This window comes from Rhinolophus sinicus, chromosome 5 (genome assembly GCF_057876585.1).
Source record: "Rhinolophus sinicus isolate RSI-liver-muscle chromosome 5, RSI-T2T, whole genome shotgun sequence".
NCBI classification, from domain to species: domain Eukaryota; kingdom Metazoa; phylum Chordata; class Mammalia; order Chiroptera; family Rhinolophidae; genus Rhinolophus; species Rhinolophus sinicus.
Genome location: NC_142505.1, coordinates 47,472,412 through 47,489,464, shown reverse-complemented (window position 1 = coordinate 47,489,464; position 17,053 = coordinate 47,472,412). Strand labels below are relative to the sequence as shown.

General features: G+C 57.1%; 1 protein-coding gene across 2 annotated transcripts in view; it reads right to left on the bottom strand.

Annotated features, from left to right (window-relative positions):
* The window catches only part of DNAH1 (dynein axonemal heavy chain 1), a 75,224-nt gene that overhangs the window by 8,444 nt on the left and 49,727 nt on the right, over positions 1-17,053 (bottom strand). For both annotated transcript variants that reach the window (XM_088798448.1, XM_088798447.1), the window contains exons 40-60: positions 16,781-16,939; positions 16,533-16,640; positions 15,177-15,317; positions 14,879-15,039; positions 14,275-14,432; positions 13,770-13,943; positions 12,941-12,979; positions 10,082-10,260; positions 8,788-9,018; positions 7,907-8,103; positions 7,293-7,428; positions 6,152-6,360; positions 5,751-5,922; positions 4,763-4,954; positions 4,293-4,403; positions 3,354-3,539; positions 2,746-2,937; positions 1,373-1,540; positions 1,091-1,282; positions 764-895; positions 155-280 (exon numbers count right to left, since the gene is read on the bottom strand). In XM_088798448.1, coding sequence (XP_088654574.1) covers positions 155-280; positions 764-895; positions 1,091-1,282; positions 1,373-1,540; positions 2,746-2,937; positions 3,354-3,539; positions 4,293-4,403; positions 4,763-4,954; positions 5,751-5,922; positions 6,152-6,360; positions 7,293-7,428; positions 7,907-8,103; positions 8,788-9,018; positions 10,082-10,260; positions 12,941-12,979; positions 13,770-13,943; positions 14,275-14,432; positions 14,879-15,039; positions 15,177-15,317; positions 16,533-16,640; positions 16,781-16,939 — 3,363 coding nt within the window. The remainder of the gene's footprint in view (positions 1-154; positions 281-763; positions 896-1,090; positions 1,283-1,372; positions 1,541-2,745; positions 2,938-3,353; positions 3,540-4,292; positions 4,404-4,762; positions 4,955-5,750; positions 5,923-6,151; positions 6,361-7,292; positions 7,429-7,906; positions 8,104-8,787; positions 9,019-10,081; positions 10,261-12,940; positions 12,980-13,769; positions 13,944-14,274; positions 14,433-14,878; positions 15,040-15,176; positions 15,318-16,532; positions 16,641-16,780; positions 16,940-17,053) is intronic.

The following is a 17,053-nucleotide window of genomic DNA, read 5'->3' as shown; positions in this document are numbered from 1 at the left end:
CTACCCACACCCTCTTGCTGGGCCCAGGTGGGTTCCAGAGAGGCATCTCTGAGCAGACCCAGGAAAGAGGTGGGAGAGAGGCAGGAGGCTCCTGGCCCAGCTCAGACCATGCCACAGGCCCAGTCCAGTCACTCCAGCCCCCCGAGGCAGGTACCTGCCATGAGCGGATCTTCACAGGGTTCCCCAGCGTCCCGATTAGTGTGGGCTCGGAGGTGTGTGGGATGTGGTGCATCATGAGCTTCTTGACCCAGAGGCTGTAGAGCGCTGTGCGGTACTGGCCCTGGGGAGGTGACAGGCTCAGGTGCGACACCCTCCCACCTCCCCTGCACCCCACTGCTCAGCAGTTGTATAGAGTTCAGAGATGAGATGTGGAGCTAGACGCCTGCGCTCTAGTCCCACTGTGGGCAACTTCCTCAGCCTCTATAAACCTCAGCCCCTCATCTGTGAAACAGGTGTAATGGTACAATGCCCACTTGTCAGTGCGTCTGTGAGGACAGAGTGACACGCACACAGCAAGCCCAGAAGTGCGAGCTCATGTTTCCCACTAGAAAGCCAGCCCTGCCAGGGTGGGTTTTCTGGCTGTTTCGTGCACTGCCATAGCCCTGGTTCCTGAAATAGCACCTGGCTCAGACAGGGCACCTGATAAGTGTCTGTGGAATGAATGAATGAGGGGAGAGTTGCCCTGCAGGCTGCCCCTCGTGGAGGTGAGGCCTCAAGGTAGTGGAAGGTGAGGCTGTCCCCATCAGGGCCGGGGGCTCTTTACCGTGAAGGGGCCCAGGTAGGCCACGAAGCCAGCAGCCACCAGCACGTCACCGAAGACGTTGTGAAGCATGTGTTCCAGGTTCTCCACTGTCTCTTGCCAGCGCACCCTCTCATCCGACAGACCATTGATGAGCTGCAGAGGCAACCCCATGTGGTGGGCTCTGGGAGACTAGGCCAGGGGCCTGGGTGTCCATGCCCACTGCAGTCCCTAAGCTGCTGGGAAGGGGTTCCAGACAGCCACCCCAGGGCCCTGCCACCACCCAGATCCTGCCAGCCCGTATCTGGGGCAGGCCATGCCCACAGGGCCACCCCGGAGGGGTGTGCACACCTTGTCAGCTCGGCCTAGCCGCTGCTCACACTGCTCACACTTCAGCTCCAGCTCCTCCTTCTTGGCGATGCATTCTCGATACCTGGCCTGCATGGTGGCAATGCCATCCTCCACCTCCTGCAGGCGCTGCTTCGCCTCCTCCAGGATCTTCTGTGTCACCTCCAGGTCTTCCTGGGCCTCCCGCAGGGCTTGCTGCAGGCAGAGGGAACAGGGCCAGCTTGTTGAGTGCCCTGGGGAGCCCTCTTCCCCCTCTCCAGCCCCCCAGTTATACCCAGCCCTCACCCTCTTGGGCTCCACAGCCTTGGCCACGAAGTGGTACTTGTGCATGGCGCGCACCCACTGGCAGATGGAGGTGCAGGCCTTGGACACCTTGGCGATGGCGGCGGGCTGGAACTCTTCATTGTCGATGTATGACTGGATGGCTTTGATCACCACCTCCCCAATGTTGTCCTGGACATGGGAACCATGGGCCTCAGGGGGCTACTTCCCAGGGAGGACGAGGCAGTGGGGCTTGCTAAGGGACACCCTGACCCTACTTCTGTGCCCCATGCCCTGTGCAGGCCTCAGTACAGTGTCCTCTTAGGGACTAAATATGACCAAGAAAGACTGGCCAGGAGAGGAATGTCTGTATCCCATGCTTTCAGATAATACGATTGGAGATTTCTGGAGAAACAACATAGCCTCAAGATCTGGTAATGCACAGGCGCCATTTAAAACTCATTTAGAGACAAGGGCCACTTCCTTGCAGGTATGGAAACAAGTGAGTGGTTCTGGTGCCCAACCAGGTTCATGTTCAAGGGTAATAATCCCTACACCTCTGGGGCTCTTGCCCTTCCCTGAGAGAGTCCAGCTCTGTAGTTCAGGATGGGCCCAGGAATCCATATTGTTCATGAGCTCCCAGAGCTCAGAATCTGGGACTAGGGGAGCCTGAGTGTTGGCCGTGAGCACTCCTGATTTGGGCTTACTTAGGCCTGCGGGGCCTCTGGTTTCCAATCTGATGGAAGAGGAGGAGGAGGCATGGAGAAGCCCACAGGGGATCCAGCTGCATTCCAGTCCCATCTGGGAAATGCCCGGGACCCCAACGTCAACATATGGTGGTGAGGGATAGTCCACATGGGATAGGCATTGCCCTTTAGCCAATTTCTGGGCTGAAGAGGGGCTTCCAAGAGGGCTGTGGGCTCGAAGAGCTCCCAAGAGAGCACATGCCCAAGGACGATGAAAGCCCCAGATTGACAGGCAGAGAAACTCAGAGACAGACAGGGGAAGCTGAACCTCAGGTGCTGAGGCCATGGGAGAGGCAATGGTCAAGTAGATGGTGAAGGTCTAGGCCAAGGCCATGGGGGTTGCAGGGAGGAAAGGGCATGAAAACCTCTAGGCTGCAGAGCCTTGAAGTAACTGTGGGTGGCATCCTGTGGGCACAGGGGACTGCCTGGGTCCTGACTCCCTCAGTACCCATATGTTGGGTCTGTCTAGCATGCCCACCACTTGGAGAGCCTCCTCCGGGCCAGGATCTGCTTCCTGTCAGCTCTGTGTGTATTGCAGGCAGAGGGAGACAGGGCAGAGACCCCAGTGCTATGGTGGGGAAGGCTTGTCTCCCCACTTCCCTGCCTGGCTGGGCAGCCCTCACTGGCTGGCCAGGTGCCTGGCATGCTCACCTTGTCATACTTGAAGAGGCTCTCGAGGAATCGGCCAGGGTCCTGCAGCAGCCCCTTGCCAGGTTCCCAGTAGTCATCCACCTTGGAGCCAGGCTTCTCCCCAGGCACCTTCTTGGGCTTAATGCCCTTCATGATGCACACAGCTTCTATGACTAGCTTCACACCTGGGGGTGGCCGTTGCATGGCACGCACCTGTGGGCCAGGCCAAGAGTAGGGAAGGGGGAGGTCCACTGCTGAGTGGGTACCCGTGGGTAGAGACAGCTGCCAGACAGAGTAGGCCCCACCAACCAAGTCTCTACCACTATAGACAAAGGGTAATACCTGGAGACCCCTAAGGTCAGCCTCAGCCTGTGGCTCCTACTGCTCCCCCATGTACCCAGGCCTGGCCACCAAGTCCTGTATGTTCACCTCTCAGGGCCCAAAGCCCTCCCCATGCACCTGCTTGGGCCCTGGGGCTGGTATAGGAGGTAAGGGCAGCTAGCTAGGTTTGAGCCCTATTTCTGCCCTCACCTCTGGGTGCATAACTCCCAAGGAATATGGGGGCCAAAACCCAAGAGGCACCGGGAAGACGTGCCAGGAGGAGCTCTGGGAGAGGCCTGGCCACCAACCTCAGTCACGTCATTCTTGTTGAGGTTGCGCAGGCTGGCCAAGGCTGCGTCCAAGGCAGGTAGTGCTTCATCCAGATCTTTCTGGGCATCGTCGGCAATAGCTTGTGCCTTCCTGGCCTTCTCATTGGCCTTGATCTCCTCTGCCTGCACTGATTGCCGGGTCTCCTCAGCAATGACTGTGTCCGCCTGGGGACCGAAGGCAGTGAGGGCCCAGCTGGTGGTCAGTGTCAGGGACAGGTGTGCCCTTCTCCCCTTTCTCTTCTTTGCCTCTCAGTCTCCCCAGGTGGAAGGAAGCGTGGGTTGGGATGCCCTGTTCTCCAAGGGCCCTTTTGGCTGTGACAGACCATGGAGATCTGAAATGCTAGGAGGCCCTTCCAATCCTGAGTGTTCCCTGTAGCCAGCTTGGGGCCTGGCCTAGGGCTCGGGCTTTACACGCTTGAGCATAACTGCCCTATGGGGCAGGGCCCCCTAAGCCCACAGGCGCCTCTCCCAGTCACTGTCTTTCCATCTTCTGGAAAGTTTTCATACACTGACTTTGTAGAGCAGGGCACAACTGCTTCTGGCAGAAGCAGTCATAATGAATACGCACATCTGCAATGTCTGCTGGGGTGGGAGGTGCTCAGAGGATCTGAGAGAGAAACTAGGCAGATTCTGCATGGCTGCCTGTGGCAGCCCTGCAACCAAGTCCATGCTGTGATTATCAGAGTTTGAATTTGTCTGCCTTGCTCTTTACTGTATCCCTTGCCTAGTGCAGTGCCTGGCATAATAGGCCCTGACCAAACACTTGTTTAATAAACAAATGGCTACTGAATGAGGAAATGGCACAGAGAGGCTCAGCAACCTGCAGAGGTCGGGCAGCTAGGGATCCTGTGGTTGCATGGGGATGCCGAGCATCCTCAGAAATAGTGAGACACCTGGGACAGACCAGGGGTACCCTACCTTGATCTGCTCCATGGTGAGCAACGTGTCCTTGGCAGCTTCCTCCAGCAGGGGGCGCATAATCTCCAGCTCTTCCTGCATCTTGGTTACATCCTCCGAAGTGCGCAGCAGCTGGGGGTGGGGGACACAGAGAGAAAAACAGGTGTGACAGGGGACCAGCAAGAGAGCCGGGCCTGGAGGGAGTTGGGGAGAGGGCCTTGTAGGACCATCTTCACTCATGAGTGAGAGGCAGTGGCTGGCAGCTTCAGTGGCCCCCAGTTGTCCAGTGGACCTCACAGGAAGGGAGCAGTCTCCCGAGAATCTGTGGAGTAATCTGCTTTGGCCTTGCCCTTGGCTGGCAGCTTTTGTTCTTTTGATGAGGGAGGAAGCCACCCATTTAAACACTGGGGGCTGCCTTGGATCAGGGCTAAGACGGAGCAGGCAGAACCACAGGCAATGGGCCATTGCTCACAAGCCCCACCCTGGCCCACCTTGTCAAGGCCACTCTTCATACGGTTCTTGGCAGTTTTCAGCTCCTGTTTCTTCTGCCCGATGAGGATAGAGAAAATATTGAGCAGCTCCAGGTAGCTCTTGGGGGTCACGTAGTTGTGGCGGGCCAGCTCAGCCAGGTACTCGACACACTTCCTGGCCACCGACTGGTGGATATACACGCACACCTGAATCTGTAGGGGTAGGAGACCACTGATGGCATGATGGCAGCTTTGTAGAACTTCCAGCAAAGAGGAGGCACCAGGGTGCCCTTGAAGCCTCTGTAGCCTTCTTCTGAGGAGGGAGACATGTTCAGGAACCTCAATGCCCCTCACACTCACTCTCTCCTATGACCTCACAACCTCCAGGTCAAGGTCATCTGTTCTGCAGATGAAACCAACCAGAGAAATTAAGGGGCTTGTTTAGGTTCTACAGCTGTCAAAAGCAGAGCTGGCTTTAAATGTGGACCCAGGTATCTCCCAGCTCTTGGCCCAATGCCGTTGTCATAGCCCACATGACCTGCCTCTCTGTGAGAGCCCTAAGGTGGGCCCCCCCTCACCGGGAGGTTGTGAGGGAAGGGAGCACGCAACCGCTTAGCATAGGTGAGGGGAAATGGGAAGTTGGCTCACTCTAGCTCTTAGCACCCGAATGACCATCACTCTCTCAGGTTGGACCAGACAAATCTAGCTCCCCCCTTTTGTGATCTCTGGGTTGTGTCAGGTTGTTCTTTAAAGAAAGCTGTCACAAAACCCTTAGGGAATAAGATAAACAGTGACTGTGTAACTTTGTACCCAATATCCTACATCACTGTGATGACTTTGTGGCATTCCCATTATATAGATGAGGAAACTGAGGCTTAGACAGGTAAACCAATCTTCCCAAAGGCTTACCATCGGTGATGGGCCTAGGACTCTCACCTGGGCCTCAGTGACCCCAAGCCCAAACCTAAACATTTACCCGCAAAGTCTTGCTCCCAACCAAAACACCTACCAGTCCTTCAATTACGTCGGAGGTAACTTCCAGTTCTGGGATCTCATTCAGGAATGTGGTGGCCACAGACTCCAGGGCCTCTGCTGGCCACTCGTTAAACCAGTCAATGGTACAGCAGTTGACCAGGGAGGGGAACTGCCTCAGTCGAGCTCGGAAGACTTCTCCAATGGGGCTGGAGGGCCAGGAGTCCAAATGAGGTCCTGAGACACTGATTTACACCCCCAGAAATCCAGAACCAGGGCCCTTCCACAGCCCTGTGGTCTGGCAGCCAGGAGGCAACAACACAACACCCTGAGCCCAATGGCATGGTGGCCAGGCCTGGGCCACCTCTCCTCATGGCAGGCCCAACTATGCCCCCAAACACCCATGCCATCCCTGAGTGCCATGACAGCTGCCTGTACCTCATACACAGCACCATGTGGATGTTGCTGCGCACGCGCCCCGTGTAAGCAGCCATGAGGTTGGCCTTGGTGGGCTGGAGGCCCTGCTCCTGGATATAGGGCCGCATGGTGTTGACAATCTGGTCCTGCTCGTCTGGGGTGTAGAGGTTGGGAATATCGCCCGAGTTCAGGACATTGTTGATGTCCTCCAGGAAGGACTCGTTCTTGATCTGGGGAGGGATGGGGGTGGAAGAGCTGAACCTTGACGATGCCCCTGGGTGTAACACTCCACCACCATGGTGTCACTGGACCTTCACAGCAGCCGCATTTCATAGACCACGCCACCAAGTCTCAGAGAAGTGTGGGGTGACATGAGTGACCTCACAAGTTGTGGTCTAGGACTCGCACCCAGGCCTGCCCTACAGCAGAGACCCTGGACATCACCACTGGGCTGTGGAAGGGCCCTGGGTCCCAGGTGGCAGATGTGGCATCTTCTTCCTCATTTTGCAGGCCTCTCTATGCTTCAGTTTAGTTACAGGAGAAAACCAGGCCACAGGCAGAAATGGGTTCTTGCCCAACTCATATGGTCAGGGCATGGCCAGTACCAGAGGGCACCCTCACTTGGTTGACTCCGTGCAGGGAGCACAGGGGTAGAAGCAGAGGGGTCTTTGCCAGGGTGGGGCGCATTCCAGGGCTTCGGCCTCGGCCCAACCCTAACCACTCACTAGGTTTAAGCTCTGCTCTATTTGTATTGAGGCCCCAGAACCACAACCTCTCCTTCTCTCAGACATATGGGGAGAGGCCTCATGCATAGAAGAGCTCCAGAGGGAGCAGTCCCCATGAGGGGAGCCATGGGCACAGCACTTTGGCACAAGTTCTGGGGTCCTTGTGGTGGGAAGCTGTTGGCCAGTAAGTGGGGTGCTGCTTGTGGTCAGCCATGGTGTCAGGGGCCTTCTTTACCCTTGGTGTTTAGTAATGATCTATGTCCTTAGCTCTAAGGAGCTGGGTGTGGCCCCACACACCTGACCTGCCCATCTGTGACCCCATCTGGTCCCAGCTGTCCCTCCCAAGATCCACTCCACTGACAGTGACCTGGGCATAAGGGACTGAGCACCTTCCAGGATGGCCCCCTGGACCTGCCCACTGCCCATGGTGGTGGCACCTGAGTGTCTGAGAACAGGAAGGTGATGGGCAGGTTGTGCAGTCCAGCCTTGAGCAAGACCTTCTTGACATCTTCACGCCACTCAGTCATGCCGTAGTTCTTGGACAGCTCAATCTGGAAGCACTCATACTCGGCCCTGGAGACAGGAATTGGGAAGAGGCCTGACAGGGCTTGGGGCCAAGCGCTGAGGTCCTGGTGGGTGCCCACACCCTACCCCAGCTACCCAGAGTCTTGCTCCCACCCCGGCCAGATCTGCAGACTCTCCAGGCACTGACCTGCTCTCTTGCATCCAGACCTTTGCTCAAGCTGTTCCCTCAGCTTGGAATGCCCTTCCCTTCTATCCTCCCACCTCTGATTCTGTGAGCAGGCCCATGGCCGCCTCCTCTAGGAACCCCTCCTGGATGCCTGCAGCTACACCCCCTTCCCACAGCAGCACAGGACACTGCTGCTGCCTCTCCTTGGATGCCAGGTCCCATTCCCAGCCCTTCCAGAAGCCCATGGGCTGGGAGAGACTAGCTTGGGGTGGGCCCAGGTTCCCAGCACTGTGGAAAAACATGGATGGAACTGACAGTCTGCCACCGGCCACCCTACCCACCACGCCTGGGGCCCCTCACATGTGCGAAGCGAGCCGTGTGAGCGAGCTGCGGCCACTGCCGCCCACACCCAGCAGGAGCGCGTTGCCCAGTGCCTGGCGCAGGGTGCGGCTAATACGGCAGATGTGGCTCATGGCGTCCATGAAGAGGACCAGCCTCAGCTTGGCTGTGTTGATCTGGTTGTAGTCCTCCATGTACTCCTCGATCACCTGCATCATCTGAGGGGTGGCAAGAACTGGGTCCTCCCTCTGTCCCTGTGCACCTAGACTGCCGACAGGAAGCACTCCCCCCACCATGGCTGGCTCTGCTCCTCTGTGTATGGCAGGGTGTTGGGCCTAAAGAAGCCAGGTCTGCCTGAATGAGGCCTGAAAGTGAGGGTCAGAGCCCTGCTTGCTCCTCTTGGGGCCCACCAGGATGTACTGACCCGGACCCTGGTGGGAGCTCCTCGGAACTAGGAGAGGGTATGTGTGGCGAGAAGCCATCAGGTTACTCCCTCCAGCCACACAGCTCTAAGGCCACTGACCAAGGCCTCTTCCTGCTTCCTTGGGGTGCTGACCCAGACTTGTAGCCCCAGGGGCCCTGCTGGCCCTCCATAAGTGGGACGAGAGCCCCTGAAACCAGCACAGCATGTCCCTGTTCACAGAGCCTGTCTCAGTCGAGCCATAGGCTTATCCTCAAAGATGGGTCAAGCAGGGCCAGGTGTAACAATTTGACAGGTGAGGAAACGGGACTCAGAGGCAAAGGCTAGCCTGAAGTCCCCAAGATGGACTTCTAACCCAGTGTCCTGACCCTCTGGTCATCGCGTGGCGGTCTGTTAGCATAGGCCGCAGAGGGCCTGAGGCCCAGGGATGCAGAATGAAGAGGCCCCCACCAGGGGCAGGGCATCAGCCGGGCCCCCTTACCTTCTTCTTGTTGGTGATGAGCTCGTAAGACTTCACGTCAGAGCCTGGCGACATGAAGTCCCCGTAAAGGATGGGCTGGAAGGGGCAGACCTCGTCGAAGGCCACCTCCCACTCCTCCATGTGGCTTTCTAGGAGCTTGTCGAACCAGCTGCGGTCCTCCTCGTTCACCAGGCGGTCACGGAACACGCGGCAGCTCTCATGGTACCACAGTCGCAGCAGCTGCACCTTGTCCTGCAACCACCACAGCGTCAGTGCCTGCCCTTGGCCCTGGGCCACCTCTTGAAGCACCAGGAGTGGGCTGGTGGGCAGAAGCTACAGTTCCCGGGCTTGCTCTCCAACCGAGACCCAGCCAGGGCCATGTGCAGAGGCTGCTGACCGACTGAGGAGTGAGTGCTGCAAAGTGTTGCCTGGGCCTCTCTACCCGCAGCGCTCGGCCCAGATGGCCAAGCTCCTGGGCACCCAGATCCATTAGCTGGTTCTAGAGTCTTCCCTCTAATGGCCCCCATGGTTCCTCAAACTCTGAGCTCAGGAGGAATGCCTGATTCTTTTTACACCTTCCCAATACCCCACATCTAACTACTCAGGAAACTCCACTGATTTGACCCGCAAATCCCCTCTGTCTCTGCTCCCATCTTTGTCTCTGCTGCCACCACCACCCCTGCTTCCCTGCCTGCCCCTGGGTGATTGGACTGCCCTCAGGGAGCCCCCAGGCTCTTCTCTCAACTCCTCTGGCTATAGCTTAACAAGGCCAGGGCAGCTTTGGTCCTATTCACCCTCTCTCCCTGGCTCTGGGCTACACACACACTGACCTGTCCATTCCCCATTCTGCAAACCTGTCCTCCACCCACCCCACTGGCTCCCCATCTCCTTCAGGATGCTGTCCCCTGGGCAGCCCAGAGTCTGCCTGAGCCTGCCTGGCACGTGATACCCTGCTAGACTTCCTGCTCCTGCCTCCTGCGTGCCTTTCATTCCTGGACGGCATCCCATTCACTCTCCCCACAAATCTTCTCAGGGCCTCCCTCAGGAAGCTTCTTTCTCCCTGGCCTGGCCCTGGGTCCCCCTTCTGTGTGGCCCCATTGGGGCCACCATTCTAGGCATGGGTTTGACCTATAAGATGGAGATCAGCTGTACGGAGGCGGGGCTCCTGGGGGCCTGGCTCCTATGTCTCTAGCCCCCTCAAGGCCTGGCCTGATTAAGGCTGGGGAGTGTTTGGACAGGAAGGCCTGAAACTGAGGGGTTGGGGGGGACAGTGAGGGCAGAGTGGACACTGGGGAGGGGTCTGCCAGATCCTCACCTCAACCTTGGCTGGGTTGACCATGAGTATGCCCTGGAAGACCTTGGAGAGGTCCCGCAGGTTGAAGGTGTAGTGGGACTTGGCTGGGGTGGGCAGCAGCTGGGAGGTGATGGTGGAGTACACCATGATGGTCGCTTCCACGAGGGGATCCGTGAAACTGGCAATGTTGGGGGCCCCAGCTGTGGGAATAGGAGTGGGCTTGGGTCACACAGGCGGGCACTCCCTGTGCAGCCTCTGCAGATCCTAGCTCCCTGCCCTTGCTGGTGTCACATTCTACTCCAGATACCCCTTCTTCAGGTGGCATCCTTGGATTTCACCTACTCTTCAGCTACTCTCGGACACCATCTCCTCCACCAAGCCTTCCTGATGCCCCCACCTCAGGGTGAGGAGTCTCCTGCTTTGAGATTCTTATTACTGGCATAGCCTGACCTTGTGTTGCGGCACTGGCATGCATTCATGGAATTGGGGACACTATTGGGGTCAGTGCTGGGCAGGGCAGTCACTGCCTTGCCCTATGGGGCTGTGTCCCAGAACTGAAACATGCCAGCTGTGAGCCATGCATGGGGAGGGTCACATGGTCCACATGGGCTTGGGACTTCACAGTGGACGTGGGGGCCTGAGGATCAGCTGTGACCTTGGAGCTGCTGCAACCTCCAGCACGCCTCTTCACCACGAACATAACCTACTTGCTTGTTCTTTGAAAACTAATTCTTGTTCTTTGAACTACAATTCTGTCAGCAGGACTCTGGGGCAGAGGGAGCTTCCAGAAGTGGAAAAAAGTAAGGATGAGGCAGGCGGGCTCGTGAGCTCCAAAGGGGGCTCTTCCATGTGCTCAGGCGCTGCTCCTGGCCCTGGCCATAGACCTCCTCTCCTCAACAAGCAGACAAGCTTGTGAGAAGACAGACTGTGACAGACCCACAGGCAGTGTGGACAGTAAACAGGTGACAAGGTGCTGAGGAGGGACGGGCAGCAGGAGAGAGTTTGGGGACAGCCAGGTGCGGGGATCTGACACAAAGTCCTCACTGAGGACACGCACTCAAGCAGAAGCCCGAAGAAGTAAGGTGCAGGAAGGCCCAGAACTGGAGAGCGTGTTCCAGAGACTGCGAGGGTGAAGGCCTCGAGGTGGGCATGCCTGGCATGTCAAGGCCTGGCAGGAGGGGGTGAGAACAGGGAGATGATGAAGGGCTGATAGTGTGGCTTTACCTGCCACTGTTGGGGTTTGGGCGCTTGGCTGCATATGAGAGAGAGAGAGAGAGAGAGGAGGGGAGGGAGGGAGAGAGAGAGAATGTGATCTGCTTTAACATTTGAATGGGTCCCTCTGGGTGCAAGTGGAGGATGGATGGACAGAAAACAGATGGATGGACACAGGGGTGAAGGCAGAAGTGGGGAGACCAGGGAAGGGGCTGCTGCTATGGCCAGGTGAGTGAGGACGGGCAGTGGCTGGAGTGGTGAGCAGCAACGGTGATTTGGGGGAGTTCTAGAGGGACAGCCAGCAGGACCTCCTGACAGACAGATGTAGGTGTGAGAGAAAGAGGAGCCCGGACGATTCCAAGTCTCCGGTCCTGAGTAACAGAAGGACACAGCTGCCATCACCTGAGATAAGAGCAGCACGGGGTGGCGGGGGGTCAGGAGCCTGGTTTGACATGTTCAGTCTGAGATGCCCAGTGGACATCCGAGAGGAGAGGTGGGGGCGGGGGTTCCGGGGAGAGGTCTGGACTGAAGATGTGGACTTGGACCTCATCAGCGTGAAGCTGGGCTTTATCGCTGGGGCGGGATGAGATTGTCTGGGGAGAGTGTGGTTAGAGGGAAAAGAGGCTGGAGAGCAAGCCCCAGTCAGTCTAGCAAGGGGTGCCTAGGGGAAGGAGACCTGGGAGAAGCAAGGGCCAGCTGCTGGGTCAACACTGACGACAGCCAGGGCAGGTAAGGACTGAGAGCTGACCTTTGGTCAGGCCACACAAGGTCACTGGAGATGAGAGCACTCAGTGGAAAGTGGGAGGAGAGAGGAGAGGAAGAGACAACACTTTTCAGGACTTTTGCTGTCAAAGCAAGCAGAGAAGGGGAGTGATGGTCCAGGGTGGGTGGGAGGGGGCCAAGAGAAATCGGGACATGTTCGTACACGGATGTACCGGCCTAGTGGAGGAGGGGCTACTGGTGACGGGGGTGGGGTGGTGGTGGAGCCATGTCTTCAAGCAGACAACAGGGAATGGGATTCAGGCCTAAGAGGAGTACTTGGCTTAACCCCGGAGCAGAGAAGTTGATTTCTCAAAATAGGAGAGAATACAGGGCCCAGGGAGGCCAGCTGCAGGTAAGCTGTGAATGCGGAGGCCTAGAGAGGGCGCTGTCTTCTGATGGCCTCTTTCAACTGATGGGGGAGAAGAGATGGGACGAGGGGTGGGGTCGGAGGTCTGGAGTGGCTGGCAGCCCTTCTGCAATGACCCACCCTGTCTGAAGCTACTACATGTGGGCTGCTCAATCCCAGCAGCAGCTCATCCATGGATCTCACGCTCATGCCTACTCCTTGGAAAGGATGGCTCTTTGGAGCCTCTGCTTCTTCACACAGGGTGGGAGATTGTTGGATTGCTTTGTTCATTCATTTAACTCAAATTTACTTGGCTTCTACTATGGGCCAGACACTAACCCAGGCTCTGAAGGACTGGCAGCTGTAAGAATGGGCAAATGAGCCTAGAGAGGCGGCTGGCTCCAGTGATAACGCAAGGTCCCCACATGAGCCTGAGGATGGTTCACTGTGGCCCCTGGTCCCCATCCTCAGCCACACCCAACAGGAGCCCAGGGCTCACCCTGGAACCAGTGCTCCCTCCCATCCAGGTCCTCCCAGGCTCTGTCCAGGCCTGTACTTACGCACGGGATCCCGGTAACTTTTTTCTCCAAGAAGTCCATCTAGAGGGTTGAGGAAGACACATGGGGTTCGGAGTTAGGTGTGCCCCTTGCTGTCCACCCTGGCAGGTTGTGCCCAGCTGGGCAGCTCCCAGAGCAGCCACTAAGCCCCCCCCAACCCCTACCGCCCAGAGCAATGTGGCCCCCACCCATAAGCAGGGCGTGTAGGCAAGTCTGGCTTATAGCCCCTGGGTACAGGACAGGCAAAGCCAGAGGAGGGAAGGCCTGACTCCCATCACCCACAACCTAGCACAGTGCCAAGTGGAGTTTACAGGTCAGAGTGTGTGTTAGGTGGGCAGTGGGCTGGGGCGGTGGGGGGAACTCCATCCTGGGGTAGACTTTTTCCCAAGCCCCATGGGGGATTAGGTCCACTTTATTCTATCTATCTTGGTGACTTTTCCTGAGTTCCATAAGTAGCATCCTTCCAACAGAGTATTTGGGCAAGTACTAACAGACACATGGGTACTTATGCAGATAAATGCATATGTGTACATACGTATGTATCATATTCAGCAGTCACCACCTGCCAGGCTTCATGCTAGATACTCTATTTGAAATGTTCTATTTAACCTTCAGAACTTTGGGTGGTAGGCACTAGTATTATCACCCATTTTACAGGTGAAGAAACTGAGGCTCAGAGAGATTCATACATTTGCCAAAGGTAACACAGCTGAGTAAGGGGTGAAGCCAGGTCAGGGGTGCAGCCACCCTACCCCTTCCAGCGGCTGCCCCTCTTACCTGGCCTGGGCTTCTGCCTTTGCCATGGATTCCCCTACTCCTGCCCAATGCTCACCCATCCAACTGCCCAGGATGGTGGAAAAGATGCGCTTCTTGCTGACCTCGTCCATCTCAGTAAAGGACAGGTAATTGAAGTGGCGTGTTAGCCGAGGGGTGATGGCATTCCTGCCTCCTCCTGGGGGGCCCATGGCACAGACAAAGTTGATGTCTACCAGGTTCTTGAAGGCTCCTGGAGTGGGGGCAGGAAGTCAGGAGGGGTCCCTGCCAGGGCTGCAGGGTGACTTTCGTGGGACCTAGGCACTTTTGTCTTATGGGCCTCCTCCTCCATCAAAAAAAGTATTAAAAATTATAACTTACGACAGTATTGACATAGATATATTAATATTACACATTAAAATTTTTCTTTGAGCTAAAAGTTGATTTTCTCCCTGATTTTAAAAGAAATTAAAACATTTCTGTGGACCCCCTAAAAGCGCCGTGGGCCCTAGGCCCTGTGCCTCCCGTGCCCTGCCCTGCACACCCAGCCTGCGCCCCACGGGCCCAGGCCCTCTGGCACGCACCAATGATCTTGCGGTCATACCAGCCGCCGTGGTCCATCCACTGGCGCAGCAGCTCGACAGGTGGCTGGGCACCGTACGTCTCCAAGGCCGGCATGTTCAGGTCATCGATGAAGAAGATGAAGGTGCGCCCCAGGGGTGGCCCAAACACCCCCTTTCTCCTGCGGGGGGGGGGGGCGTGTGAGCCCAGCACCCATGAGCCCAGGTCCTCTGGGAACCCTTGCTAACTTCGGCCCCCTCTGAATTGCTTGTCCCTTGTCCCATCCTGAGTGTCCTGGGACATTACACCTGGCTGCCCTAAGTGTGGGCTCCCTCAAGGTGAGTCTTACCTCCCAGGCATACGGATGATAGGCCTCGCCCCAGTGCCCAGCCCAGGGCGGGCACCCATGGGAGGGGTCAGTAGGGACTTCCTGATGGCACAAAGCTCCAGACAGTCTTCAACAGTCTTCAAGGGATCCTAGGGTCCCCCTGGGGGGTTTCTGGCAAACCCAGGAGCATAATTTGGTGGTGGTGGGGGGGGGGGGGGAAGGGGAGGTTGATAAGCCAGCAGCTGGTTCACCCAGGCCGGGGGGACACTGGGGCCTAGGAAGGAATGAGGGGTGCTTGCCTTTTGTCCAGCTTGCTGTCGATTAAATCCTGGGTTTGGTTGGCAGAGGTACGGGCGGAGAAGGTGAGGAAGTGGCTGATGTACTCCAGCGGCAGGTTTTTGAGGAGCTTGTCAGAGATGGTGAGGGTCTTCCCCGTGCCTGTTGGCCCGATGCACAGCACCTGGGGGGTGGGGTCATGCAGCTAGAGCTCTCCCACAGGCCCAGTGCACAGTTGGAGCTGTCACACTCTCACAGGCTAGCCACCCCCCCGACCTGGGCTCTGGTGTGGGACAAGACAGAACGTGGTGAGGCACTCACGGGCTTATGGCTGGTGATTAGCATGCCCAGCAGGTAGGACATCTGCACGGTGTCCATGGTGGGCACGATGATGTTGCAGTAGTCGGTCTCTGGCATCATGGTGAATGGCGTTGAGGAGTCCATCCACTTCACCCATGCAACCTGGAACCACAGGTGGCTCAGGGGTGGCCTGGAAACCCCTCCCCACCCTACCCCTGGCCAAGTGTACCAAGAGGGCAAAGAGCTACACTTCTGGGCTTTGGTAAGAGGGCCCAGGTGAGGGGCTGCTTCTGGTAGAAATGGGAAACCCCAGGCTCTGCTCTTTGCCTGGGTGTTGGACTCCCAGAACAAACCACCAGGAATGGGGCGCTCTCTGCCCATAGCTGCTTCTAGTGGGAAGCTCCCTAGTGACTGACAGTCCCCGGGTCGCTACATGAAAGAGGTGATCTGGGAATTGGATAACCCAGAAGGCAAAGGTCTTTGCTACTTACTTGCAGGCTACCCAATAGTGTGGGCGCCAGAATCATGGGTGTTGGCACCACCTGGAAGCTCAGAGGCCACCTGGCCTAGCCTCCCCCACAGTCCCCACCTGTATTAATCACTTCACCCACAGCCCTGATCCAGCTTGCAGACCTCCCTTGATGGAGGGGCTCACTATGGTCAAACCAACATGTCCCACTGGGGACAGCTCTGACCATTAGATTCAGATGTACCCTATGAGAGTCCCAGTAGGACCCTGCACAGTGACCATTTCTGCAGGCAGCTCTCTGCCCCTGCCTCCTTCTGGGCTGGGGTCCTGATCCTGGAATGAGGTAAGGATCATGGAGTCCTTGCTGGCTGATAGGAGGGAGGGGGACACTAAGGCAGACCATGGGGACTTTTCCATCCTTGGAGAGCCCAGCCCCTGGGAAAATGGGGCTTTTATTTTATTTTTTAATATTAGTTTCAAGCATACAAAACAACATAATGATTAGACATTTACACCCCTCACAAAGTGATACACTGCCCTCCACCCCCAAGTCTACTAAGTAGAACGGAGGCAGCCAATCCCTGGGTTCAGCATCAACATGGAGGAGGCAGGCGTATGGCTGGGAAGGGAGGTGCTCTGACAGCTCCTAGTCCTAGGTTCAAGTCCAGCTCTGCTCGCACTAGTTGGGTGTGACTGGTCAGAGCCTCACTCTCCCTGTTTGGGAAATGGGCACAGTCATAACCACTCCATGGGTCTGTGAAGATTCATGAGATAATGCACCTAACTCCAGCCTGAGACCTGTGGCCATCAATATGGCCTCCTCTCTGCAGTCATTATTCATCAAGGAGGACAGCTACCACCCAGTGGGGCCCTCCTGGTCCTGTCCCTCAGGGCAGGCCTGCAGTCACCTGCTTGCCCTCCTCCTCTTCGTCCTCATCTTCATTGGTATTGCTGATGCCAGCATCGTCTAGCCTGTAATCAAACACCAGCCCCTCCTCTGGGAAGTGCATGGTCAGCTGTGAGGAACCAGAGGAAAGTCAGGTTGTGAGGCCTAGCAGTTTGTCCCTGGGGGCCTGGGCCTGGGGGATGGACCCCGAACACCCAGCATTCAGCATCCCAGACCTGGGAGCCCAGCCTGAGGGCTGCCACCTCTCACCTTTTCTGTCTTCATCATGGTCCTGAGCCAATGGCTGAAGCTGATGCGGCTGGCATTGTCCCCTGTGGCGCCCACACTCCAGATCAGGGAGAAGATGAACCAGGGCTCGATCAGCTCTCGGATGCGACTCAGCTTTTCGGGGGGTATTTTCTTGAGGCCCTGGAAACAGAAGGGACAGCATCAGGCTAAGGTAGGAACAGTACTGAGTGGCCTGAGGAAGCTGGCAGGTGGGGGACATCCGCTGGCCTCTGCTGCAGAGTTTTGTGTCTACAG